The 26,062-nt window shown below is 54.5% G+C and overlaps 1 protein-coding gene across 2 annotated transcripts; it reads right to left on the bottom strand.

The window, feature by feature from the left end:
• Nucleotides 1–7,058: 7,058 nt before the first annotated feature.
• Nucleotides 7,059–25,488, bottom strand: NUAK2 (NUAK family kinase 2). Of its 2 annotated transcripts, none has more exons than XM_027074861.2 (7): nt 25,102–25,488; nt 15,943–16,063; nt 13,272–13,423; nt 12,874–12,939; nt 10,859–10,978; nt 10,152–10,284; nt 7,059–9,215 (listed from the first exon to the last, which is right to left on the bottom strand). In XM_027074861.2, exons 1-7 carry the CDS (start codon nt 25,345–25,347, stop codon nt 8,152–8,154), a joined length of 1,902 nt encoding a protein of 633 aa, XP_026930662.2. In that variant the 5' UTR covers nt 25,348–25,488; the 3' UTR covers nt 7,059–8,151. The 2 variants fall into 2 exon arrangements, with proteins under 2 accessions (XP_026930662.2, XP_026930664.2); XM_027074863.2 differs by lacking the exon at nt 25,102–25,488 and adding an exon at nt 23,224–24,897.
• Nucleotides 25,489–26,062: the final 574 nt, after the last annotated feature.

The raw sequence follows: 26,062 nt of genomic DNA, 5'->3' as shown, positions 1-26,062 counted from the left end.
CATTTATTGAGTACCTACTCTCACTCCTTGGGTTTTCTTTGATGAGGTATCCCTTACAGAGTGTGTTGACGCATTGTCTCATTTAATCCCCGCAGCAGCATGATAGGCAGGAGTAAACTATGAGTGACTCTCTAAATAACGACAGTGTGCTCTCCTGTGCCTCAAGAAAGGATGCACTAAGCTGGGGATGTTGTCTCCGTGGCACTAGAGGTGTGTGTGTGTGTGGGGGGGGGGGTTCTCTCCAGAGCTGTGCGGGGGGGAAGGGTGTCCTGCTCATGATTAGCCAGAGTATCCTGGCAGAGGAGAGCCTGGCATGCTGTGAAAACCATTCCGCATTCCTGGCCCAGCTTCCACGCTCTCTGAGTTACGTTCCCGCCGAACTGTGGCCTCCCTTGTGTGAAGCTGCCCACAGTAAAGGTGTCCAGCAGCAAACCCAGGGGTCTGGTTGGTTTGACAGCAGTCATTATTTTTCATTATAAATCAACGGGTTGGCACTTGGATGGTATCTGTTCATCTCCCGGAGCCTTGTGAGTCTGCCCCAGACTGTCCAGTGCCTGTTGTAAGCAAGGTTTCTGCAGCAAAGCGTAAGCCAGCCCCTGAATGGTGAAAAGGTCTCAAAAGAGACCCGGCTGCCACGTGAAGCTCTGTTGACGGGCCACCCAGCTCTCCTCAGGCCCCACCTGGCCTCTCCAGTGGCCTTTCCATTCCCAGAGGACTGGGCACTGGGCCGGCAGGCAGAGACAGTGGTGTCCCTTAACAGAGGGAAGATCCGTGCTAGTGGTTGGCCTGCTTCGGGTACGAAGTTGCTACCCACCGAGGACCCACCGGCTTGGTGGACAGAGCAGTGATCACAGCCGGGGATCAGGAAGGCTGAGAGACACTGCAGGCCAAGCCAGGAGGGTGGTTCAGAGTCCAGCCAGCCAGGGAGCTGTGAAAGGTCATTGCACCCTTTCCCCCAGCTTCCAGGTGGGGCGTGTGGCCAGTCCTGTGGCGGTAGCTGCATCCAGAGGCCCCGCAGTGCAAAGCTCAGGTCAGTGCAGCCGGGAGCTCGCACTCTCGTCGCGAGGAGAGAGCAGTGATGTGTTAGGAAGGAGGTGGTGCTGAGGCAGAGCTGGACACTTCCATCCGGAAATGAGGTTTTGGCCTCTCGGGCTGGGAAAATCCTGGCCGGCAGTGTCTGTTTATCAGGGAAGCTGAGTCAGACTGGAACCTATCTCCTAAAAAGCTTCTGCAATTTCTAGAATTCCATTGGTCAAAGCCAGCCTCCCACTCCCACGCCTTCCTTTTCTCTGGGGAATTCCTCTGGGGGAGGGCGACAGAAGGGAGAGACTAGCCCTTTCCTGGGGACGGAAAGCTGAAATCAGAGCTTTTGCCCATTTATGGACTTGAAGCCCCCTGCCCCCACCCTGAGATGACTCATTCCTCCAGTTTGACCCAAACACCTCGGCTGGGACTGAAAGGGTAACATTGAGGAGGCGGCATTAGCCCTGGGAGAGGGCTGGAGGCAGGAGAGACATGGGAAGAGATGATTGAAAAGGATGGGGACTTCCAGTGAGGGGAGAATTTTAGAGCCAGAAGGAGGCCGAATGAGGGAGAAAGGTTTGTATTCCAGGGAGAAGCTGCCTGCCCAGCGGTGTGAAATTCCTCTAAAGGCAGCAGCCCCCTCGAGGTAGTTTAAGGGCCGTCACCTGGAGTACGTTCTCAAACTCCGGTGGGATTCAGGCCACTTGCCAGTCTTGTTAAAATACAGATTCCCTGGCTCTCAGCGGGCTGTGCACAAACTCCCCTGTGATTTGAAGCAGGACGTTCTGAAACACAGGAAGGGGGCTGGCAGTCAGGGAGCTGGCTCTTTCTTCCGGCCTTGGTTGTACAGGGCGACTTGCACCCCCTTTGCCAATGTCAGAGGCAGGGCCCTGGCCCAAGGGCGACATTTCCAAGGGTCTTCTGAAACCCGTGAAAGCCTTTGAAGATGTGCGGTTCCGAGTACAGCCCTCTCATTGTGCAGATGGGGAAACTGAGTCTCAGGAAGGTTCAGCTCTGTGAAGGACATTTTCCCTCCAACCTTCTCCCCCAGCCCAAAGAGAAAGCCCTTGGTCCTCCTCAGGAGGAGAAAGCTGATCCTAACCAGCAAAACTGCCTCCCCAGCTTAGCACCACACATGTCACCCCCCCACCCCCACCACCCGCTTTCAAGCTCACGGGTAACTCATCAGCTGTGGAAAGACCTGCCCTCCAATTCAATACAATTCTAGAATCTTTACAACTCAGGACTCCACAGATTGTCTAGTCTACACTCAAAGCAGAGATTTCTTTCTTTTTTTTTTTTTAATGTTTATTTATTTTTGAGAGAGAGAGAGAGTGGAGTATGTGTGTGTGTGTATGTGTGTGTGAACAAGCGGGGCAGGGGCAGAGAGGGAAACAGAGGATCCAAAGCAGGCTCTACGCTGACAGCAGAGAGTCTGATGCAGGGCTCGAACTCACAAACCATGAGATCGTGACCTGAGAGTCCAACTCGGATGTTTCACCAACTGAGCCACCCAGGTGCCCCAAGCAGAGATTCTTGTAGCAATAACTCCTAAGTCTCTATCTCTCGCCCAACTCACAACTTTCTCCCAAATCTCAGACTCCTTCTATCTCTTATCTCCACTGAAGTCCTCGTGCTCCCTTGCTTCCCTACAGCCCTCCACTTGCAGGCTCTTACCGGCTCAGCTAGTGCATACGTCATCCCTTCTTCCCTCCAGGCCAAAAATTATGGTGTTGACTCCTACCCGCCCACCCCCCACCCCCCAGCTATTCTCAACCAGCAGCTAGAAGATCTTAAAAAAAAAAAAAAAGTCAGATGATGCCACTCCCTCCCCTTGCTCAGAACCTCCCATAGCCCCCCCCCCCCCCATTTCACTCAGAATAAAAATCATAGCTTGGGGGCACCTGGGTGGCTCAGTCAGTGGTCTAACTCTTGATTTAGGCTCCGGTCATGATCTCACTGTTCAAGGGATCCATCCCCTTGATGGGCTCCTTGCTAACAGCTCTCTGTTTGGGATTCTTTCTCCCTCTCTGCCCCTCCCCCCGCTTACTCTTTAAACAAACAAACAAACTTGTGCGGTGTGGAGCCTGCTTGGGATTCTCTCTCTCCTTTTTTCTCTGACACTTCCCCCCTCGCCTCCCCCCCCCCCCCGCCTCTCTCTCAAAATAAATACATAAACTGAAAAACAAAAAGCCATAGCTTGTATGATGGCTCGCAGGGCCCTATGTGATCTGAGCCCTCACTCTCCCTCACCTCTCTTGACCCCATCTCTCCCACTCTGTCCTTCTTCACTCATTCTGCTCCAGCTTCACTGGGCCTTCTAGAATTTGCCTGACCCGCTCCCACTTGAAGGTCTTTGTGCTGGCTGTTCCCTACCCCTGAAACACTGTTCCCCCAAATATTCACATGGTCAGCTCCCTCCCCTCCTTTCAGGTATTTGTTGAAATGCCACCTTGTCAGGGAGGCTTTCTCTCATCATTTAAAATTTGATTCCCTGTTCCCTCCATCCCTGTACTCCACCCCTCTTCTCCTAATACTTATGACTTGTAAATATACTGTATAATTTACATATTAAAAATTTTTTTTAAACCTTTATTTATTCTTGAGAGAGAGAGACAGAGACAGAGTGTGAGTGGGGGAGGAACAGAGAGAGAGGGAGAAGCAGAATCCGAAGCAGGCTCCAGGCTCCGAGCTGTCGTCACAGAGCCTGACGTGGGACTCGAACTCATGAACCGTGAGATCGTGACCTGAGCCGAAGTTGGACCCTTAATCACCTGAGCCACCCAGGCGCCCCAACTTATTTATTATACCTATTGCTTTGTCTCTCTTCTTCCACGAGAATGGAAGGCCCCGTGAGAGCGGAGATTTTTGTCAATGTGCTTCACGAACATATCCCCAGAGCCTGAAACAGTGCATGTTGTGGGCAAGTAAATACTCCTGGAAGGAATGAGCGAACACACTGTGCAGCTGACTGCCTTATCTAACTGAATTTCGTGCCTCGGTAGCCCCTCCTCACTGGTCTTGGTCCTGCTTTTTGGGCCACGGGCCTGTGAGTGTGTCCACATTTTCAGAAGACCACCCCTGTCTTCTATTATGTGGTTCCCCATAATCGATGCCCCCAAATGCCCTCTCTTGCCTAAAAATGTCCAGACTCTTCAGCTAATCCTTTGTCCTGGGTCCACCTCGGTCCTCAAGACGTGCTCTGGCTGTCAGTCTTCAGATTCTGACAGGCATTGCTGAAGGAGGGCTCTAGCGGGACCACTGCCCCCCACCCATCTGAATTGCCATTTCCCCTTCATGTGAGTCCACCAGGAGGGCCCAAGGCAGCCCCACTGCACAAGCTGAAGGAGAAGCTAAGAGGGGGCCGTCCTGATGGTGGGGACAAGCTAACAGGCCAGGGGGGTGTCCCTCCCTCCACACAGAGGAGCCTTGGTTCTCCCCAGCAAAGGGGATTTCCACTCGGGGACAGCCGGGATGGACTTGCCTCAAGGAAGGGCTAAGAATGGGACAGGATTCTGACGGAGACTTTTCTGTCTCGGTTTCAGAAGGCCCCTCCTGTCTCTCCGAGTCTCCCCCTCCCCCGTCCCCCTCCGTCACGCCCGCCCCCCCCCCCTTCCCCAGTCCGTTGTCTGAGTTATTCACATTCCGGAAGCGCTGATGTGGCACTAAATATTCCTAGGGCTCCAGCCTTCTGCCCCAGGGGCCCAGCGTCATCTCTCTGAGCCTGCTTTCTGGAATGTTTTTGATACGAAGCTCCCTGGTAGGTGAGGAGAAGGGCCCTGCAGCGTGGGATCTGCAGCCCAGAGTCTGATCTCTCTGGGGCTGTGGTAACAGACCTTCTCTCCCACCTAGATTCTTCCCCAGCGGGCTTCCCCCGTATCCACTCCCTCTCCTGCCTACCGTGCCTACTTAGAAGAGGTTGAGCAAACGGACCCCAAGGAGGACAAAGACCTCAGGACCAAACACCTCTGGGTTCCCTCTCCTTCCCAGAAATTCTAGGCACCCCACCCCCCTTCCCAGATATGCTGATAGGACATGGCTGCAGGCGCTGTGGCCTCTCCCTCCCCCACATTCCTGCCTTCCGTCCTCTGTGGCCTCCCCTCTCCCTTCCCATCCTGTCCCCCAACTTCAGCTTCTCCCCACTCCCACTCACCCCCTTGTTTCTCAGTTCCCTTTTGGGGCTTGTGGAGGTGAGGGGAAGGCACTTCGGGAGAGGGAAGTGCCAGATTCCTTGTGCCTGGAAAAGAGCCTGGCATATAATAGATGCTCAATAGGTATCTGTAGTTCCATTCACTGCCCGTCTCCCTCCCAGCCCGATCCAGGTTCGATGAGCCCCCCAACCCCGCTAAGATTTGGCATCCCGCAGATCTGGATTTGGGTTCTGGTGTTCCCACTTGCTAGCTAGGCGAGTCACTTCGTGTTTTCAAGTCTCAATTTCTTCTGTACATGAGAACGATAAAACTTGCACTGAGTTAACGAGGCCATCGCGAGCATCAAGTAACAGACATAAAGTGCTTGATATATATGTCCTTAATAAATGGTAGCGCAATTATTATCTCTTAATTGTAATTCTCTTCTGTCATCCAAACTCCCTGTCGACCTTAGCTGAACTGACAACAATTTTTCTGCTGAATTTTGTGTATTTTTATGCATGCCAGCTTGCTGGCCAGTCTGCAACCTCGAGGCTGGGATCTTAAGTGTGGCACCAGGGACACAGCAGTTTTGTCCTCCACAGAGCTTAGCACACAATAGGGCTGGATTCCAGAATTGAATGAATAAGTGAGCACAGCCAACTCCATAGCTGAACTCCATGCTTCTCGAGGGGGAACGACGCTCCCTTCTATTTTGCCAGCGTCACCCAGGGTCTCGCCCAGAGCCCCAGCACTCGGTAGGACCTCCGGGGTGCCAGACCGAAACACCCCCGTTGTAAGCCTATGCACCTTCTTGTTTGCTCTCGCATCTTGACCGGTCGTTGCTTTGCCTCCTCCCGCTTCTGGCTCAGACCCAGTGACTGTGCCTGCCCCCCCACCGGATGCAAAGAGGAGACACTAAGGTCCAGATGCTCTACCCCAACAGGACAGGTGTGCCATGCAGCCGGCCAGGACTGGGGATGTTCGGGGGAGGGGGGTGTCGGGAGCAGCGAATGCCAGCTGCAGCTTGGGCAGGGGGGGAGGGAGCCCGCCTGAGCCGGAGCCAGCCGGCTGCCGGCCTGCACTTTGTCCTTATCCTCCCTTTCATCCCAGCCCGCTGAGCCCGGGAGTTTCTCAATGGAGCTGGCGTTTGGGGAATGCTCCGCAGGGGGCCGAGAGGGCTGGCCTACGAGGGGGGCATTCCAAGCATTCTTTACGTCCCGGCGGAGTCTGGCAGTGGGGGCCAGAGGGGCAGCAGCCACGCAGCACTGGAGGAAAGGGGGTTTCTCTGGAGGGAGAGAATAAAGGCAGAGGGGTGGTCTTTAAGCTTGGGGCGGGGGACAGAGGTGGCTGGGGGAGGGATGGGAGCAGGGCTGTATGATGCAGCAGACTCAGCCCTTCCCTTAGGGCTGAAGTCGAAGAGGAAGAGCAAAGTGGGAACCTCCGTCCAGGGCTCTCCCACCTGTGTGTTCCACAGGCTAGAACCCCGGACGGCCACAGCACGGGAGCCTTTTGGAACTAAGAGCTGGGCTTTGTTGTTGCGTTTTGCTTTTTTTTTTTTTTTAATTAAAAAAAAATTATTTATTTTTGAGAGAGAGGCAGTGAGAGCAGGGGAAGAAAAGAGAGAGAGGGAGATGCAGAATACGAAGCAGGCTCCAGGCTCCAAGCTGTCAGCACAGAGTCCGACTCGGGGCTCGATCCCACGAACCGTGAGATCATGATCTGAGCCGAAGTCGGTTAGAAGTCGGATGCTCAACTGACTGAGCCACCCAGGCGCCCCTGTGTTTTGCTTTTTTTTAAGCAGGTGCCCCAGTTCCCGCCTATGACAGCCCAGGGGAAATGTGGGTTAAGAGAAGGCTCGAAGGCCTGCACCCCACCTGCCCAAACAGAACAACAGAGGCTATCTTCCAACCACGGTTCTGGTTTTAATGCAGGGGTTCTTTCTAGCCACAGTGGAAGGGAAGAGGGACCATCAGGTAGACAGAATCAGGGCATGGTGGGAGGGAGCCAGAGACCCCCTCCCGGACAGTGCAGTGGGACATGTGATTGATCCCCTCCCCCCATGATCAGTAGGGAATCACTGCAAAAATATCTCCCTGTTCACAAAACTTAGGCATCACAGTGGACTTCCCCAGAACATAGTATTCACATTATTGAAAAGAGCTAGATTCACTTTTTTAAAAACACAGGGCTGAACACATAAAAATAAATAAGGGCATCCCAGGGTCCGGAAAGCCCAGAGCAATAGACACTCCATTCTCAGTAGCAGGAGCAGCTTGGAGGCCAGAGAGGTTCAGAGTCTTCGAGGTCCAAGGTGGGGTCCAGGGGAATCTGGGCCCCTTGAGATGAAGTCCGATAGCAGCAGCCTGAGCCTTTTTGAGTCTTTTAGATCCCTAGCAGCGACTCCAGGAGGCTTGGGCCAGGTTTGGAGGACGGGAAAGAGGAGAAAACCTTCGAGGAGATAAAGGTTGGGTTCTCTTACTGTTGAGATAAATAAGGAAGGGTACACGGTAGGAGACCATTCCCAGGACGCCCCAGGCACATTGCGGGGGCGCCACATTCCAGTTTTAGTGGTTGATGGGGATGGGACCTGTATCTGAGGAGTTTCCATCCCCACCTTAGCAGGAAGTCACCACGCACAAAACTTACTGCAAGAAAGGAGACTGGCACTGAGAGAGTGTTCTTTCCTGGTGTCTGTGGCCCTACTGTGTGAACCAGAAGCGGGCAACCCGGACTCTCGGCCACAGGCCTTCCCCTCCTCCCTCTACTAGCTTCCCCTCTACTCTCTTCTCTGCTCCATAGGGCCAAAGACTTGGAACCCTCAATGCACTTGACTTGCCCACTTCCCGTCCAGCCCTCTCTAGGGCTCAAGTGCAAACCACCTCAGCCTTCCTGGCCGGGATACTAGTCTTAGGAGGCAGGGGCGGTGGTGGTCTCCCCTCAGGGTGCAGCTGCATTTTAGAGCCTACCCAGGATGGGGCGGCGCCCCCCCCCCCCCTCAGCTGAGCTTTGAGCAGACCCCCAGTGCCTGTCGGTAGGCCTCTGTCACCTCCTGGCAGTCGGTCAGGGAAAAGCAGCTATCCCCCAGGGGGTCCTGCCACCAGCGCCTCAGGCCTCTGCTTCCAGGGCCCTCTGCGGGGGGCTCCTCAAGCCCCATGAGGTTGTCCACAGACACACAGCCCCGCAGCAGGGGCTCGGGGAGCCGTTCAGGCAAGTCCAGCTGGTCAAATGACTCAGAGGACAGGATGCTGTCCTCACTCATAGCCCCGGAGGGGCGGCTGGCCCGGGCCAGAGGGTGAGGGGAGGCCAGTTCATCCAAGGAGCGGAAGGTGGAGGGGGCTGGGAGCTCCAGGGCTGTGCGGGAGAACTTGCCATTGTGTTTGAGGATGCCTTTGCGATGGAGGGGCAGCACTGAGGCCTGGGGGGGCTTCTGCTCCTCAGAGTCCCCACTCACAAACACATCGCCGGCGTCCAGGAGCTCCCCAGATTCACTGGGTTCCGGAGAGGAGTAGTAGCCAGATTCCCGCTGCCGAGACTTCTTGAGGATGCCCTTCTTGGGGAGCAGGGGGGCAGCCTGCCCTGGGCTCGCAGGGCCCAGGCTGGGCTCGGGGTCTGCCCCTGCCCCTTCTGACAAGGTTGGTGCCTTCTTCTTGAGAATGCCCTTCGGCAGCTTGAGGTTGCCCCTGCCGGGGCGGAGAGAGGGATCGTCAGCCAGGTCCCCCTGGCGAGACTGGGCCATGTCGTTCTCTTTGCGGGACTTCTTGAGCGAATGCTGGCGTTCCAGGCCTGGGGCGATGCTCCCGCCTCCAGGCGCGTGCTGCTTGAAGAAGCTGCAGACCTTGGCCCCATTCTCCAGGAGCGGGCGAGAGGACCGCCGCAGCCAGTCAGCCATGGAGGCCCGGCCAGAGTCGCTGCCAGGGTGCCCGCCCTCGTGCAGAGCCTCCTGCTCCCCCACGCGGGTGGCGTAGCCCCAGTTGACCCACCAGTGACTGGCCACATCCTCCAGGGTGGCTCGGCGGGTGGGGTTCACCATCAACAACCACCGGATCAGGCCACAGGCATCTGGAAGGCAAGAGACAGGGGCTTCAGGCTGGCAGCCACGAGAACGGGCACCCCGCGGCCCCTCTCACTGGTTACCCCCATTTGCGCTAAGGCTTCTCAGTCCTGTGTCAGATATGTCCACTCCCACCTGCGCTCCGTACACGTCACAGCCCACGTGGCTCCCCACAGCCTCCAGCTTTCAGGGATTGACTCTGCCCATTTCTTCTTCCATCCCTCGACCCCCCAGGACCCTGGCCCCTTCTTAAAAAAAATTTTTTTTAATGTTTATTTATTTTTGAGAGAGACAGTGTGTGTGTGTGTGTGTGTGTGTGTGAGCAGGGGAGGGACAGAGAGAGAGGGAGACTCAGAATCCAAAGCAGGCTCCAGGCTCTGAGCGGTCAGCACAGAGCCCGACGCGGGGCTCGAACTCACGGACCGTGAGATCATGACCTGAGCCGAAGTCGGAAGCTTAACCGACTGAGCCACCCAGGTGCCCCCTGGCCCCTTCTTTAGCCTTGTTGTACGTTAGTGTATTCTCCTTCTCTTGGCTGAATGCGACCCTGAGGGTAGAGACTGTGCTCAAGAGGAAACCAAGGTTCTCACACCCTGCTTCCTGCCTTCTCCACTGGGTGTGAAAGGACAAAGAGACTTCCAAGGATGAGGACTCAAGCAGGTGGAAATGAGGAAACTGCAGCAAAGACGGTCCAAGTTCAACCACCAGAAGCCCTTCCCAAATAGGATATAGCATCTCACAAAGGAGAGAAGAGATACCCCTTCCTTCTCGGAGGTCACAGACCCTGGAGGCAGAGAGACGACAGCAGGAGGGGGTGGTGAGGAGCTACCCCCCATTGACAGTGGGTCATCTTCTTTACTTCCCTGCCCCCACTTGGTTCCTGCCTCAGGAGCTAGGGAAGGACACACGGGGCCTGGATGAGAACACCCACACCTCTCACTCACCAGAGGGTTTAAGCGGCTCCCTGTAGGACCCGTTGCTGATCTGTTTCACCAGTGTCTTATGGTCCTGCCCATCAAAGGGCATGGTGCCATGGACCAGGATGTACAGAAGGACACCCAAGGACCAGCTGTCCACCTGAGGGAGGGTGGGCGAGAGACAGGGAGAGTGTCAGCAAGGATGCCCGCATGCCCCAGGCTGGCAGGCTTGTGGCGACACCAGAGAAGAAAGGGGTACACGTTGGAGAACTCAGGGGCTGGGGCACCTGAGGACCACCTCCTTCTAGTAGTACCCAGGAGCAAAGCTGGTGACACTGTAGAAGGGACTGAGGTTCGTGAGGAAAGGTGTGGTCAATTGCCTGCCCTTGGGAGGGGCAGCCACAGACCAGAGCAGTGGTGAGGTCACCCTTCTGGGCTAGGATGGGGTGGTTGTGAGAGCGCCCGCCTCTCCAGGGAGTCTGGGTGGGTGCCAGGAAAGAGAACAGGAACCCGGAGGGTGAGGGGGAACAGAACCAGACCAGGGGTCAGGAGACATAAGTTCTTGTCCCAGTTTTACTGCTCTTGTGAGGACCTGGCAAGTCACTGAAGGGTAGGGGGCTGAGCTTTGGGCTCTGGAAGGAGGGAAGAAGCTGGAAAGCTAGCCCACCCCTCTGAGAGGATCTAGAGCCACAGGGGGTGCCGAGGCAGTCCGTGGGTGGAGAGTAGAGACTCACCTCTGGGCCCGTGTAGGGTTTCCCGTTGACGATCTCAGGTGAGGCGTACAGGGGGCTCCCACAGAACGTCTGCAGGAACTCGCCCTGGCGGTAGAGGTTGGAGAGCCCAAAGTCTGCAATCTGTAGGGTTGGGTCAAACACAGGTGGGGGTCATACCAAGGCCTGGATTGTTCTGCAGCTCTTAGCCTGCCCCTCTCCCGATCCCAGGGAAACCCCGGCCCTCGCAGGAGGAAAAGTGTGCCCATGCCCCCTGCCCCCTGAGCACAGCTCAGGCCCTGCAAGAGACAGCCTTGCGGAGGTCATGTCCATGAGGAATGCCTAGGTGTGTGGGGCCTCCAGGGTCCTCAATGTTCCCCAGGCCCCTTTGCTCATGCTGCACCCCACTCCAGGGATGCACTCTCCTGCCTATAAACATCCTCCTGACCCGGCAAGCCCACCTCCCCTGACACCTCCTTTCCGCACAAAGCCCAATGGCTGGCTGTAGTCCCTGCTCATCAGTCTTCCTCCTCATACTGTCCTGTCAGTATGTCCCCCGTGCTCACCTCCTTCTGCCCCTCCCCCTCCTGCAGCTCTTCGCACAGGTGTGACCCATGGATGGGACTCAACAGACAACTACTAACTGAAGAAAGGGTCTACCAGATGTACGGAGAGAATCAACTTCTCATGCCAACGCCATGGCCCTCAGAAGCAAGCCAGCCCCATCAGTGACTACCACGTGAGGCCTGGCCTGCCCTTCCTAACAGAGGGCTCATCTCTGCCCAGATCCGGGCGGGAACATAGTGGCAGGAGCCTGGGGTCAGCCCAGTAGAGCTAAGAAGCAAGAGCGAAGTCAGAACAAAGATCAGAGCTGTGGTCAGAGCTCAGGAAAAGGAATCTTCTCCCAGGACTCCCTGAGCCATCTGATACTGCGGGCTTGAGAGGCCCCAAGCCCGTCTTCTTACTTCCCAGGGAGACCCTTTCCCCTAACTGTCCTCAGATACAAGCAGAGGCCAATGCCCTGCTTCTCCTGGCCTCTTCACCCCCAGCAGAGGGTCATGTGTGCCCAGGGTGGGGAGGGGCTGTTTATGAAGCTCTGGTTCCTTCATTTATAGTTTTATTGGCCTCTTATCGAGCAGTTACCATTTGAAGCCCATAAAGACGCAGATGATTGGTACAGATGGGAAGGTTCGTGCCTGTCTGGTTACGTGAGTTTACTGGCTCTGGCTCCCCTCCCCCTGCTTAGCATCAAAGAAAGCCCCACCCGGCTCCAGGAATTGGCTGGGTAAGGGGAATGAACTCAGTGCCAGGGTGCTTCAGGGCATGAGTTCAAGGGTCACGGAAGGGAAGGGACTGTGTCCTGGGTTCAGGAAGATTCTGAGGAGTGTCCGAGTGCAGGATCAAAGCCCTCCCAGGTACCTGCAGGGGTCAGCCCTTGCCATTTCCCCCTTCTAGCCCCGAGAGCTGAGCTTCTCTCATCAGCATGAACCTCTCAGACCTAAGCTTAACCACTCAGGCATGGGAATTCAGAAGCTGCAGGGGGCAGAAAGCTGGTGCTGGGATGCGCGGTCTACGGAGAAAAGTACCAAAGGGCTACCCAACTGCGACAGATTAATGTGCGTGTGCACGTGCACATGTGTGTGCGTGCAGGCAGGTGGGGAGAACTCGGGCTGTGACCCTCTCTCCCTGCCAGTCCCAAGGTTATGTGCAAAGGCTGATCCTGGATCTCGACTCCAGTTAGCCTTATGGAGGTCAAGAGCACTGGCTGAGGAGTCAGAAGACTTTGGTTCTAGCCCAGGCTCAGCCACTCCCTTGCCATGGGATCTTGAGTAAGTCACCGCTTATCTTGAGGCCTCAGTTTTTCATCCATAAAAAGAGGTACTGGAAAGGATGAAGGCTGAGTTCTCTACTGCTACCAACATCTAAGTCTCAGCTTTGCTCAACTCCTTCTAGAGTCCCCTAAGCACTTAGAGATAAACACTCGGCAGAAAGGCTGTGGCGGGGTAGGGAAGCTGCTGGAAACAAGTAGCGGGGCTCACCTTAATATTTCCATTGGCATCTAAGAGGATATTCTCCAGCTTGAGATCACGGTGGACAACCCCATTCTGAAAGAGAAAGGGCAGAAGGATGGTCAGGGAGAGGTCGCCACAGAGGGACAGGACGACACGAAGGCCTCGCCTAGAAAGTGAGGTAAACACAAAGGGGGCCAAGTTGGGGGAGCACAGGCAGGCGAGGGATACCCATCTCACTGGAACACAGCGCAACAGACACAGGCCCCTCCACTCCCGAGGGAGTCAGCCAGAGACGCCAACATCCCCAAGGCCCAGAGTCCAGATGGAATTTTGCCTCTGTTTCTGTCTCCCTGCGGGATCCTGGAGGGGTCATGGAATCTCTCTGGTTCAAACCAGCCCTGGAGAACCGGCAGGAGGTTGCTCACCTGGTGGCAATAGTGCACGGCCGAGACGATCTGCCGGAAGAAATGGCGGGCGTCCTGCTCGCTGAGCCGCTGCCGCTCACTGATGTAGTCGTACAGGTCGCCCCGGCTGGCGTACTCCATGACGATCACAATCTTGCTGCTGTTCTCGAACACTGGGGCAGAGCAAGGCAGGAACGTGAGGTCCCTCCAGAGTACACTGTTCCCCACTGGAGGGGTGGGGGGTCACACATGCCTCCCTGGCCCCAAACCAGACAGGACCTTTGTCCAGGGATGTCTGCCAACGGGACGGGACAGTGGCAGGTAAGAGCAGGAAAAGGGGCCTCTAAAGCTCCCACCATCTTCCAGGAACCACGAGGTAAGGCCAAGGGAACTGGCTTAGCCTCCTTCTCTTTGGAAGTTCAGGCTTTGGAGGAATCTTAAAACCACCCTGCAAATTTCCCAGGAAGGCAGGAATCAATGGATGAGAATGAAAAGTCAGGTTCTCTGCCTCAAAATCTGGTACTGTTTGGCCTTATGACCACGGGCAAATCTATTCTAGATACATCAGTAAGAATACAGGTTTGGGGTTTGAATCCTGGCCCCATCACTTATTAGCGGGGACTTTGGCCAGTTTTTCAACCAGGGTGCCTCAATTTCCTCATCTGAAGAGTGGGATACAATGGCAACCTCACAGGACTGGGTAAGAAATAGATGAAAGTCAGTGATAGCTCTGGGGCTGGCTGAGCAGGCGGGCGTAGGGTCTGATATAGAAACAAGCACTCGATAAATCGTACCTACTGTCATAGTTACGATCAGTATCCTCGCGCATAAACTTGAAAAATAATTCCCATAATAATGTTTGCCTTGAGGATCCGAAGAGGGATAAAAAGGGATAGGAAGGTGGCTTGTGAACTACACAGTACCGTGGAAAGCGGAGATAAGATATCTATTACCCTCAGCATCTTTGACTTCCTGGCAATCAGCCTCCCCCAAGCTCACGTGCCACTCAGGCTTTGCCCTGGCTCTAGCCGCCTGGAAAGGTAGGAAAGGACTGGTTCACCAAACTGGCCCTTTGGCTGGGTATGTGTCAGAGCATGTATGTCCGTGACATTGCATCTTTGTGTCGAACGAGTCCTAGGAGTTTGGCTTGCTCAGCCAGCCCCAGAGGCACTGTTGTCTAGCCTGTGACAAGGAGCTGAGAGAGCAGGCTTCTCCCAAGAGGGATCCCAGGTGCCAGGCTATTGGATACATGGCCAGGAGCCAGCAGGATTGTGCTCTTTTTCCACTCCCACATGAGTGCGTGGACCTGACGCATGGTGGCCCAATCTCCCGGGGCCGGGGGCAGTACCTAGATGAGATCCTACTGCTGTGGTTCTCCATATGTCTGTAAGGGTGCGTACAATCTTTGTGTCATGAAACTGGAGGTCAAGAGCCAGCCAGAGTACATCCTGGAGAGCAGCTAGATTCCGAAGACTGGAGCCTTCCCCTGGTTCACATCTCCCGAAGATTGGCAGGGGACGAATGGGGTGGAGGGGCCTGCCTGTCACACAGTAACTGTGATACCCCTACAATCGCAGAATCTGAGGTGCAGGCAAGTCCACAGCCTAAGCTTCAAGACTCAGTTCCCAGACGTAGCTGGAGTTATGGGTGTGGGGGAGAATTCACACACACACACTCTCTCTGCCCAATCACCAAGCTCAACCTGGCTTAACCAATACTCTGTCATCTACCCACTCTTCCCTGGGGGAAATACAGAGAGATACAATTAGCCTCCTCAGCCATTTGCCCAGGATCCCTGTGAGACAGGCTCAGGCCACGGGGCCCTGTCGGTGGCTCTGCTCTTAGTCTTTCCACGAACAGAACCCAAGAGAGGAGACTTCTGTCTTACTTCCCACCAGGAATATTCAGACAGAGGGCAAAGCCGCAGGCTTCCCTTCCTCCTTCCCTCCCTCCCGCTGCTACTGTTATGGCTGGTTTCTCATCTAACTGATATTATGTAAAGGCTGGAAGCAGACAGGTGTGCGTGGGAGGGTGCTCCCCCTCTTTTACTCATCACTCTCTCTTGCTCACTTTGTTGTCTGGGTCACAGGGAGCAGGGCAGATGGAGTAGAAAGCCGGCACTGATGTCAGAGCAAGAGGAGGCTAAGAAAGATGAGAAAAGGTAGGAGCCAGCCCCATGGCAGGAATGGTTCAGAGCCCAGGTCAGATTCTAGGAGGCCGGCTCTTGGGACGTGTGAAGGATAACACCCACGCACCCGAGACAGGTGCAGGTCTCTCCGTTCGTTCGTTCCAGCCTCCCCCAGGACGCTAAGGATCTCACTGGGTTGGGGAGGTAGTGTTCAATTATGGAAACTCTAAGAATAACAACAAGAAAGCCTACAGTCCACGGAGTTCCTCCCGTGAGCTAAATACACAGTGACATTTAATTTGATCTTTGCAACTACCCTGTGATGTAGGTGGGACTGTCCCGGTCTACACATGAGGAACTGAGGTCCACCCAGAGCCTAATTAAATTAGTTGCCCAAAGTCATAGAGCTGGGTTTCAAATCCACCTTTTGTCCACCTCTAAAATCTGGGTCTTTTCCACTTCTTTGTGTCCTGTTCTGACTGCTCCTACACAAACACACACACACACACACACACACACACACACACACACACACACACTGCTTCGAATGCCCTGCCTCTGTACCTTCGTGGATGGCAATGATGTGGGGGTGGTTGAGTGATGACATGATCTCAATCTCTCGCCGAATGTGCATCAAGTCTTGCTCATCTTTGATTCTGTCTTTCCGGATTGACTTGATGGCCACCTGGGAACAGAGAATGCAGGAGACTGAGGAGAAGGTTTTGGCAGATAAAGGCATCCGTGGATATTCTGGGAGTGCTGCCCCTGGCCACCTGCCACTGCTAGAAGTCCACAGCGTGCACCCAGGGAAGCCATTCCATCCCTCACCAGGGCAGGTGACAGAGAGGCTGGAGAGCACCTTCCCTAGAGAACCTGGGTCGGGTGCAGTCTACACAGCAGGGAGGCGTAGGGGCCAATGACCTCACCCAGAGTCCACAGATGAACAAGGAAAGTACAGCCTGCATCTGTAAGGCCCATGCTTTGTGATTTACAAAGCAAATTTACCATACGGCGCCATGATTACGATGGGGCTGGTTTTGCTCAGCACTGGATCCCTGAGGCCACGCGTCGTGCCTGGCACACAGTAGGCACTGAATAAGTGTGTGTTGCATTAGTAAGTACACTGGCCCTCCCAACAGTCCTGAGAGGCGGGCACAGAGTTTCATCGTCCTCATATATAGGTGGAGAAAACCGGTACCCAGAGAGGTGAAATGACCTGTTCAAAGTCATATTAGTTACTAACAGGCATAAGCACGAATGAACTTTGAAACCATAATGCTAAGTGAAAGAAGCCAGATGCACAAGTGCAAATGTTCAATTCTCCTTATACGAGGTAACCAGAATAGGCACGCGCACAGGACAGCAAGTAGACTGGAGATTACGAGGGTGGGGGATGGCAGAGGTCGGGGTAGAGGTGGGGGCGGCCGGGAGCTTAATGTTTACTGTGTCCGAAGCTTCTGTCTGGGGTGATGAAAAGATTTTGGAAACGGATAATGCTGATGGTTGCACAACGCTGTCATTGTGCCTAACAGGTCACTGAGCTGCAAATTATATGTTCTGTATATTTTTCCACACACACAAAAAAAATTATCAAAAAAACACCCATCCCTTCAGTTGAGGGCAAGAATGTCCCTCTCCTAGCAACAAACAAACAAGACAGCGTCCTCTGGTCTTGGCTATCTTCCGCTGCAAAGGTGAAAACACCATATAAGGAGTCAGCCCTCGGGCTGGTAAGTGCGGTGGGTTCAGGAAGGGCGGAGGCAACAGGAAATGGAGAAAGAAGTGCCAGATGCCATCGCTGGTAAGCAGGACTCTTAGCGGCTGAGGAGTCTCTGTCCTTTCCCTGCTCTGTCCCACTCAGCAGCCGCAGGAACAGAAAGAGGAGAGGGACAAGGGCCCTTCCGTGTGTGCAGATGGCTCGGGCCTGGGGAGCGCCAGGGGAGTCGGGGGGAGACCTCCTCCGGGCTCTTGTCGCTGTCCCCAAGGGAGCAAGTCCCGCCCCCGCTCCGGGCCTGGGTTTTCTTTTCTGTGACACACAGGCTGAACTAACAAGTGTGAGGTGCGTTCCTGCTCTCAAGCTGTGAGATGAGCTGTCCAAACGTGGTTGGGGAGGGTGGGGGGGAAGTGGTGGTGGCTCGGGCGCTGGGCAGGGGCCCGGGAGGGCTGTCACAGGGCTGGTCAGCTCCTGACAAGTCCTGTCCCAGGACACCAATGGTAAATTCAGGACTTCCTTTTCGGTGGGGGGGGGGGGGGGGGAGGTGGACACGTTGTGAAAAAATCTGAAGGCACAGACCGAGGTAAACTGCTTCCCATTCAATTTCCCGGGAGGGTTCGCCTCCCCTCAAGGTTCAAAAGGAGACAGGGAGAAAAAGGAAACCAAGCTCCAGGGGAGGGGCCTCTAATCCACCCTTTCACAGGGCTCTGGAGGCAGACAATGGCTTCCGGCTCGCAGGGACAGTGGCCGAGCGGGCCTGCGCTCCCCATCGGACAAGAATGCGGAACAGCCTTAATCCCATAAGGGGAGCTGCGCACAATGGCCAGGCCCCGGTCACCCCGGCAACGGGCCAGGGATGGCGTGCCCTCCGCCCCTCTCCTCCCCTGGAGCTGCATCCTTGAAAGAGGGGAGGCCCAGCTCTTGTGCCCTCCCGGAGCAGAGCAGGAAGGACAATGGCAGCAGGAGGGTCCTGTCGCCAGGGAGCCTCGTCCCCAAGATACGGGAGAGGCCCCCGCTGCAGCTGCCAGGGACAGGGCTGCACCTCAGCGCCTTTGTGACCCGCCCCCCGCTTCTGCTCCAAACCACCCTGATGAGCCAAGCAGAAAAATCTCTGGCTGAGAATTGAACGGAGGGGTGGGGATGGGGAGGTGAGGGCCTGAATCCTCCTCCAACTATGAGGAGTCAACTTGCAGAATCATTCTTGCACACCCTTCTCTCCATACCCCTTTCTCTCCCTGAAGGGGAGATTTTATGGACTAGTTCTTTTCTAAACTTCCTTGTTTTAAAAATCAGACAGTAGATAAAAGTCGTATGAGCTCTTCAGATAAAGGGCCTTAAGTATTGTGTTAATAGACAGTAAAAGAAAAATCACATAAAAATCACACAACTAGATAATGAAACAAATAGTTGAGAGCTTAGGATGCACATATATGTAAGAACTAGGCATATTACAACTGTACACACAAACCTATACAAGGAGATAAATCATTACAGGCTTAGGGGGGAGAGATCGAACAAAGATAAAGCCTAAAAGAAATGAGGTTCCCGGGGCTCCTGGGTGGCTCAGTCGGTTGAGCATCTGACTTGGGCTCAGGTCATGATCTCAAGGTTCGTGAGTTCGAGCCCCGCGTCGGGCTCTGGACTGACAGCTCAGAGCCTGGAGCCCGTTTCAGATTCTGTGTCTCCCTGTGTCTGCTCCTCCGCTGCTCTCACTCCGTCTCTTGCATTGTCTCAAAAATAAATAAACATTAAAAAACCTTTTTTAAAAGAAATGAGGTCCCTCCCCCCCCCAAAAAAAAAGGGGTCCGAGCAGCGGTAGGAATCCCTGAGTGATTCTGAGAGAGAACACAAAAGTTGAGCCCCAAGATCCATTTCTTTCAACTCTGGAAGTCTAGGATTCCAACTCAGAGTTGTTCATCCTCAGTGAACAGTTCCATTCTTCCGCAAGCCCACTCGGGCCTCGAGGGCCAGGTCAAAGACCACCGCGACACCCCCACATCCCTCCACCTCAAGTTATCCCCATTAGGTCCTAGGAGACTGCAGCTTGGTTAGCACTTCCTATGAAGGAAACAAGGTAAGTCATCAGGCCTCCAAGCAGAGCGATGTGTCACTGCCCTGGTAGGGCTGGGCCACTCTTCCCCAACCTGTCCCTGCCCCACAGGACAGGCCCCTAGCCATGTGCTGTCTAGCTTGTCATAGTAAAGAAGATACAGCAACAGCTCAGGCCTAGAAGGAGCTCGGCATCCAGAAAGCGTTCAACAACTGTTTACTGGTGAACATAAATCACAAATAAATAGTTATTGGCTAAGTCATCGGGCTGATCCCTGACTGATGTGACCAGTGCCCAGATAGGATTTTCTGCCCTTCTTCCATGGGTGGAGAGTCAGTCTCAGTTACAAGGACTAATTTGAGGGACCTTTGTTCTGATCTGCAAGTTGATTGAGCAACCATTCTCTAGAATTAGAACAAACCAGAGCCAAGGAGGAGGGTAACAATTGCTGAATGGATCACCCAGAGGTAGGCAGGCCACATGCCTGGAGATAATCCTGGTTCATCCTGGTATAATTATTAATAGAGCCCCTTTTACTCCCAAAGTACCTGAGTTTAGATGACATGTTATGTCGCCACCCTACTCAGAGGGGGCAGGAAACCCGGGCGCAACAATTATGTGATAATGTAAATGTGAGTGCCAGATCAGGTATCTGATCCTTATTTGTCCCTATGGCACCACGCAACTCAAGACAAGTCACTTAAATGAGCTGGTTAACTAGTGTGGCTAGTTTTAATGTCCTCATCTGAAAAATGAAAGGGCATTTATTTATTCCTCAAACATCTGCTAAGAATTAGTATGTGCCTGGTGCTATGCTAGGTGTTAGAGATTTAGACAAAATATGGATAGTCCCTGCACCAAGGCCCTCAGCCCAAGGGGAGGACTGGTAATTAAATCCATGCCAGTCGAGTGTGACGAACAGGACAGTTGAGGTCCCTGCCTGCCCAGGGGCTCCAGGAGTGCAGACAAGAGTTTTCTTTGCCTGGGGGAACAGGGAAAACCATCTCTGGGAGAAAACTTTGTTTTCGCTCTTAAAGGATGAGTGGGGTTTGCCAAGCCAGGGGGAGCAGGGGGTGGTAAGGTAGGGAGGGGCAACAGAGCATTATAGGCAGAGAGAAAGGTTTGTGCAAAGGCCAGAATGAAAGGAACCATTCATGAATTGGTACATCAGGACCTCTAAGCTCCCTTCCAAATTGTAGCATTTTCCGCTAAGGTTCTTCAGAAATGGCTCACCAGCTACTATGCCAGGAAGGTTCTGGCCAAAGATTGTTGTAATGGGTTTATTTCGATGCCCTAGGCTAGATCTATGTGAATCTGTCTGGGCAAAAAGTCCTATAGATGCTGGCCCACATTGCGAAGGGAGCAGGACTTATTCCCCACCCCCCACCCCATTTTGCAAATGGCAAATACTGAAGTCCAAAAAGGCACACTACTCTTCCAAGGTTCCCTGACGCACCAAGGCAGGATTACAGTGCAAGATGGAAGTGTTGCCTGCAGAAGCGGCCTTCTCGGAAGACAAAATTTCCCTGCAGGTGCCCTGCCCTGCCTCTAGCTCCCTGCTTCCCACCCCTGGAGAAGGGAATGCCTCGCACCCTGCCTTGGGCCCGTGCAGCGCCACCAGCAGCCCCGTCCCACTTAGAGACACACAGACCTGCCGGGGAGATGCGAGTTGGGGCTCTGGTGGTTAAGCACCGCCTCCCCTGCAGGAACCCAGATCAGGAATAATCTGGATGTAGGAGAGGATGGCTGAAAGGCCTTAGAAAAAGAAGATGTGCAGGTGCTGGTCCCCGGTCCCGGGAGAAAGGATGCAAGCTGGGCATCTCCGGTCATGGCTATCACTAGGAGTTGGAGCCAAGATCCTCGACTCCTCTCTGGCCTTGCACGGAGCAGCTGCCATCTGGGAGGTGGGGCAAGGAGCTGGAGGATGACCCATTTAGATAACGGAGGGGAGGTTAGGCCGGGCTGGGCTGGCCTGAGCAGAGTGGGGATGGGTCTGGGGGTGGCTCACCATCTCACCAAGCCTGCCAGAGAACCAGGCAGGGAGCAGGAAAGGGCTCTAGGAACGAAGGGAGCCTGAGCCGCCTCCCCTGAACCCCATGCCGCGCCCGCCCCCTCCTCGCCACCCTCCTGCCCACTCTGCCAGGTTGCCAGGCAAGGCGCTTCCCTGCTCAGCCCTCTTGTGTGGTTTGGCCAAAGCCCAAGGACAAGAGTCGCCTGCAGCCGGAGCCTCCCTCCTGGCTGCTGAGCAGGGAGGTGCAGGAGAAGCTGGGAGGGCAGCGTCACGCAGAAGAGGCCTTTGGCAGCCGGCCAGGCAGAGCCTTCCTCTGGGAGCTAGGGCTAAAGGAGAGGACTCTGAACAAAGCAAAGACCAAAGTAGTTTGGCTTAGGAAAGCTCAGCACAACCCCTTCTCTCGCTCAGGGCAGGACAGACCCAGGATGGGGTATCCCAGGAGAGGGGAGGGCCAAGCAAAGCCAGCCTGGCTGGGATAATGACACTGTGTGTGTGTCAGCTGCCGTGCTGAGCATTTTACATACATTATCTCATGTAATCTTCTGAGAACTCCACGAGGCAGGAATTATTATAATCCCCGCTACAGGGTCTGATTCCTTCATTGGCAGATGAGGAAACGGAGATGCAGAGAGGTCACATAGCTGGGAAGCGAGAGAGTCCGAATTGGAGCCCTTACGGTCTGAGTCTGAGCTGCCCAGCCTTCCCGACGAGGTAAAAACCAGGAATGTAGAGTAGTCCACCCATTCGGGATCCCTCGACATAGTCAGCATGTGTGGGGGTGGGAGTTAGTTCCCAGTGACTGTTCCCACCCTCAGCACTGCCTGGAGCTCTGGGAAAGGTGGCCCGGGCTAGCTGTTGGAATGACAAAGCACACGGAGGGAAGCCGGGCTCAGCTCAAGGCAACTCCAAGTCCAAGACTCCTTGTTGGCCATCCATGGCCTGGGGTGGTCAAGTCAGGAGCCCGCGTCACCGGCATGCCATTAACCAGCCACAGGACAAACCCCATCGTCTCTCTGGGCCTCAGTTTCCCCAACTGTCAATGAAGGAATCAGACCAGCCCAGTCATTTGCAAACATTTTGAAACGCCCTGCAGCAGTCCAATATATAGAAGACACAGAAACATCTCTGTCCCAGATCGCTATCCACTTGGACTCCCCTAATGCTCCTCGTGGCACCCCTTGGAGAGAAGACTGCCATGCAGATCACCCCAAAGGCTCTACCATTCCAGGGACCCACAGCAGGTGTTTTTCTTTTGAGGGGAGGGGTGGTAAGGGGAACTGGGAGAGTCACAGGAGGAAATGTCATTTGGATACCAGGAATGTGGTCAGAGACTAGAAGATCCAGGGCAAATATTTGTTTTTCCTTTGATGCCCTCCTGGAGTAGCCATTAGTCCTGCCCACCCACCCCTTCCTCTGGAGGGTCCCATCTGGCCCCTGATAATCTCATCTAAGTAGGCTGGGAAGGGGAAGTATGCTAGAAAGGTAGAGAGAATTTTGGGATGGGAGTCACCCAGCAGGCTTTTCTCTGAATCCAGTCCCCACCAACAGCCTCTGTTGAATTGCCTCAGTTCAATGAACTGAGCCATTCTGGTGTTCTTCTCCCTCACAGAAGATCCTGAGGCACCAGGTCAGTCTCTCTCTCTCTCTCTTTTTTTTAATGTTTATTTACTTTTGAGAGAGAGAGAGAGAGACAGAGCACGAGTGGGGGAGGGGTAGAGAGAGAAGGAGACCCAGAATCCGAAGCAGGCTCCAGGGTCTGAGCTGTCAGCACAGAGCCCCACGCGGGGCTCGAACTCACGAACTGTGAGATCATGACCTGAGCCAAAGTCGGACGCTCAATCGACTGAGCCACCCAGGCGCCCCCAAGGTCAGTCTCTCTTAAGAGAGGACAGTGAAGAGGCAGGGATGGGGGTGGAGTGGGGAAGACAGCTCCTCTCCAGAGCTGAGAAATCACTAGCACAGCAGGCAGCTCTCCTCCAAGGAAGAGGGAGACCCTGAGCACATTCCCAGTAGAAGTACAAAGTGGTCTGTCGATTAGGGAAATTCAGGGCAGACCCCGTTCCTACTGACCTTGGGCCCCTGCGGGAGGCCAGGGAGTACCTTCTGAATTCTCTCTGTTCTGATGTCATAAGGGCTGGAATCCCTGCTTCAGCCAATGAGGTTTGAAAACTGAAAGCTGGTTTATCTCATTCCAGAATCAATGACATCAATCTCTCTCTCTCTCTCTCTCTCTCACACACACACACACACACACACAGGTGCACATACAGTGACCCAGGTCAAGAGTCTGATGGGATCTCAACTTCAATCTCAGTTTCCCAGTTTCTGGGCCACCCCAGTCCCCCAGCCCAGCCTGTCTTTCAACAAGAGGCACATGCTACGAGCAGCTATTTTCCAGCTGAGCGCCTGACAAAGCCTGAGCCCAGTGGTCTCAAGCCTGGAGCCTCACCGGGCCCTCCCACTTTATAGAAAGAGAAAGAGAAAAGGAAAGCCAGGAAGTACATGATTGCCCAATAGCTGTAACCTGGCAGCAGGCAACTGGGGACAGTGCCAGGCCCTAGCAGGAAAAACATACTCGGTCCTATTGATGAGGCCATAATCCACTCCCTTTCTCCAGCATCCACTCTCCTTCACCAATGAAATGACTTCTTGAATTTCAAACCAGTTACTGGCTGCAAAAGCAAACAATCTGGGGAGGTGACTGCTCCCACAGCCAATAGGGTAAACCACGGACACACAGACACACACACACACATGCATGTCTCATAACCAGTACCCATTTGAAGGTGGCAAAACAGTCAGTCCCTAGATCACCTGCCCTAAAAACCTTGCTAGAAATGCAAGTTATCTGGCCCCGTCCTAGACCTCTGGAATAAAATCCTCTGCAAGTGGAACCAAAGAATAAGTATTTTAAAAGAAGCACTCCAGGTGATTCCTATGCATGTTAAGTGCAAGTTTGTTAACTCACTTTTGGCAAATTTGCTACCCTTTCAGGGCTCGCCTTTCCGGATATAAGTATCAGTTCTGACTGCAGTTTCTATGTATCAGGACCAATTTAAATTCACGTTTGTATCTCATTCAATTCTAATAGCGACTTGTGAGGGAGGCTGTGGGGTTTTGTTTGTTTTCGCAGAAGGGGAAACTGAGTATAGAGATAAGTTGCTCAAGGTCTCACAGATTACTACTACTCCTATTGCCTATACCCGCCCCTCTCGTAAATTAACTAGACAGGTTTCTGAAAAGGCCTCTCACCCAAAGGTATCTTGGGGCACAGTAGACTTTGCACCAGAGCCTTGTTTCACATTTCCCAGAATAAAAAACGCATCCTAATGAAACTCTGAGTCAATTTTAGAGCTGGAAAGGACCGAAGTGTCAAGCTTACTTCCCACCGGCCCCAGTGCAGAACCCCACGGTATGCTGGGCTGCCAGATTATGAGAACTGAGTTGAGAAACTGGACCTCATACATTCATTCAACCACACACTCATTTACTAAACCCATCCTATGATCTGGCACCTTCTACTTCCTCTTCCCATTCCACTCTTTTGGACAGTCTGCTCCAAGTAAAATTCAACGTAAGTCTCATCTTCTTTGGGGAGTTTTCTCATCTCAAGATCGGACACTATCCTCTAGGCACCCTGCATCAACCGTCCTCCTCACTTACTGGGCAATCATCGTATGCTGGCTAGTGTTGGGATTCCCAGGTCTACGACCATTGTCCCTACAATCACGGGCAGACATATCTTCAATGGATACCCCAGGCCCCCGCCCCCACTACACACACGCGCGCGCGCGCGCGCGCTACCTCAGCATGGCCAAGACTAAATGCTGGCCATCCCCCCGCCCCGAGGAAGGCACTAGCCCCTGGCCCAGCCTCCATCCCTCACCGCCCGCGGACAAGTCCCAAGCCCGCCCGCCCGGCCGCGCCGCGAGAGGGAGCCGCACTTACCAAGCGCCCCGAGCTCTCCCGCGCCTTCTTCACCTTCCCGTAGGTTCCCTTGCCCAGGGTCTCGAGGAACTCGTAGCGGTGGCGCAGATTGTGCTTGTGGTGGTGTCGCTTCACTGCCTGCTTCTTCATCTGGGGCTTGGGCGACTTGATGAGCCTGTCGGGCAGGGGCCGGGCAAGCTCGGTGGCCGGGGCGGTGGCGGCCGAAGGAGCCGGGCCGGGCCGCCGGGGGAAAGCCAACGGCTCCATGGCGGCCGGATGGTGAGCGAGGGCGGAGGGGGAACGTGCTGCGAGGGGAGAGGTAGAGCCCGGGGCACACGTCCCGCACCAGGGCTGGGAACTCACAGCAGCAGCAGAACGCGCGGCAAGTCGCCGCGTTCCAAGTTGTTATAAACGCTTCGAGCCGGAGGCCCTGGCCGCGCCCCTCCGCGCGTCCATTGGCCTGCTCGCCGGCTGTGCGTGACCAGGACGTCCCGCATTGGCTCTCCCGGGCCTCCGGCCCCGGCTCCTCCCCCAGTCGAGGCCGGGAAAGGTGTCAAGGGAGCTCCGCCCACCTGGGCCCCGGAGGGACACGCACCGGGCATAGGGGACATCAGTGGGTACTACTGGGATCTGGAACTTTTGAAGAGCCCTGGAACTGCTCTTGCTTCCGAGTGGCACCCTGTCCTAGTTACAGCCACCTGTTGTCCTTCCACTGTACTGTGTTCTCTGTGACGAAGGGGCAATCTGACAGTTCTAGATGTCACCAAAGTATTTCTCCATCTGAGTACTTTGCATCTCTCAAGCCAAAAGTCTATGAAGTCACTGGATCACTTCTTTAAAACTATAAGGGGGGAAGGGGGAATGGAGAGGGATGGAGACTGAATCCAGCCAAGTGGGAGGGCTAGTGGAGAGCTGTTCCGGAGTTCTCACTTCACCTGTCTTCAGTTAGATCTACCTTGATTGGATCCCAGAAACATGGTTC

The sequence above is a fragment of the Acinonyx jubatus genome, chromosome E4 (assembly GCF_027475565.1).
Source record: "Acinonyx jubatus isolate Ajub_Pintada_27869175 chromosome E4, VMU_Ajub_asm_v1.0, whole genome shotgun sequence".
In the NCBI taxonomy this organism is placed as follows: Eukaryota; Metazoa; Chordata; class Mammalia; order Carnivora; family Felidae; genus Acinonyx; species Acinonyx jubatus.
This window is presented reverse-complemented; position numbering and strand designations above follow the sequence as displayed.

Bases quoted from the DNA above. Each gene is read 5' to 3' on its own strand.
- NUAK2 (XM_027074861.2), bottom strand. From the start codon at position 25,347: ATGGAGCCGTTGGCTTTCCCCCGGCGGCCCGGCCCGGCTCCTTCGGCC. The intron at 16,064-25,101 runs GTAAGTGCGGCT...CTCTGTTCCCAG, and splicing joins GGGAGAGCTCGGGGCGCTTG to GTGGCCATCAAGTCAATCCG. The intron at 10,285-10,858 runs GTGAGTCTCTAC...ACCCTCCCTCAG, and splicing joins AACCCTACACGGGCCCAGAG to GTGGACAGCTGGTCCTTGGG.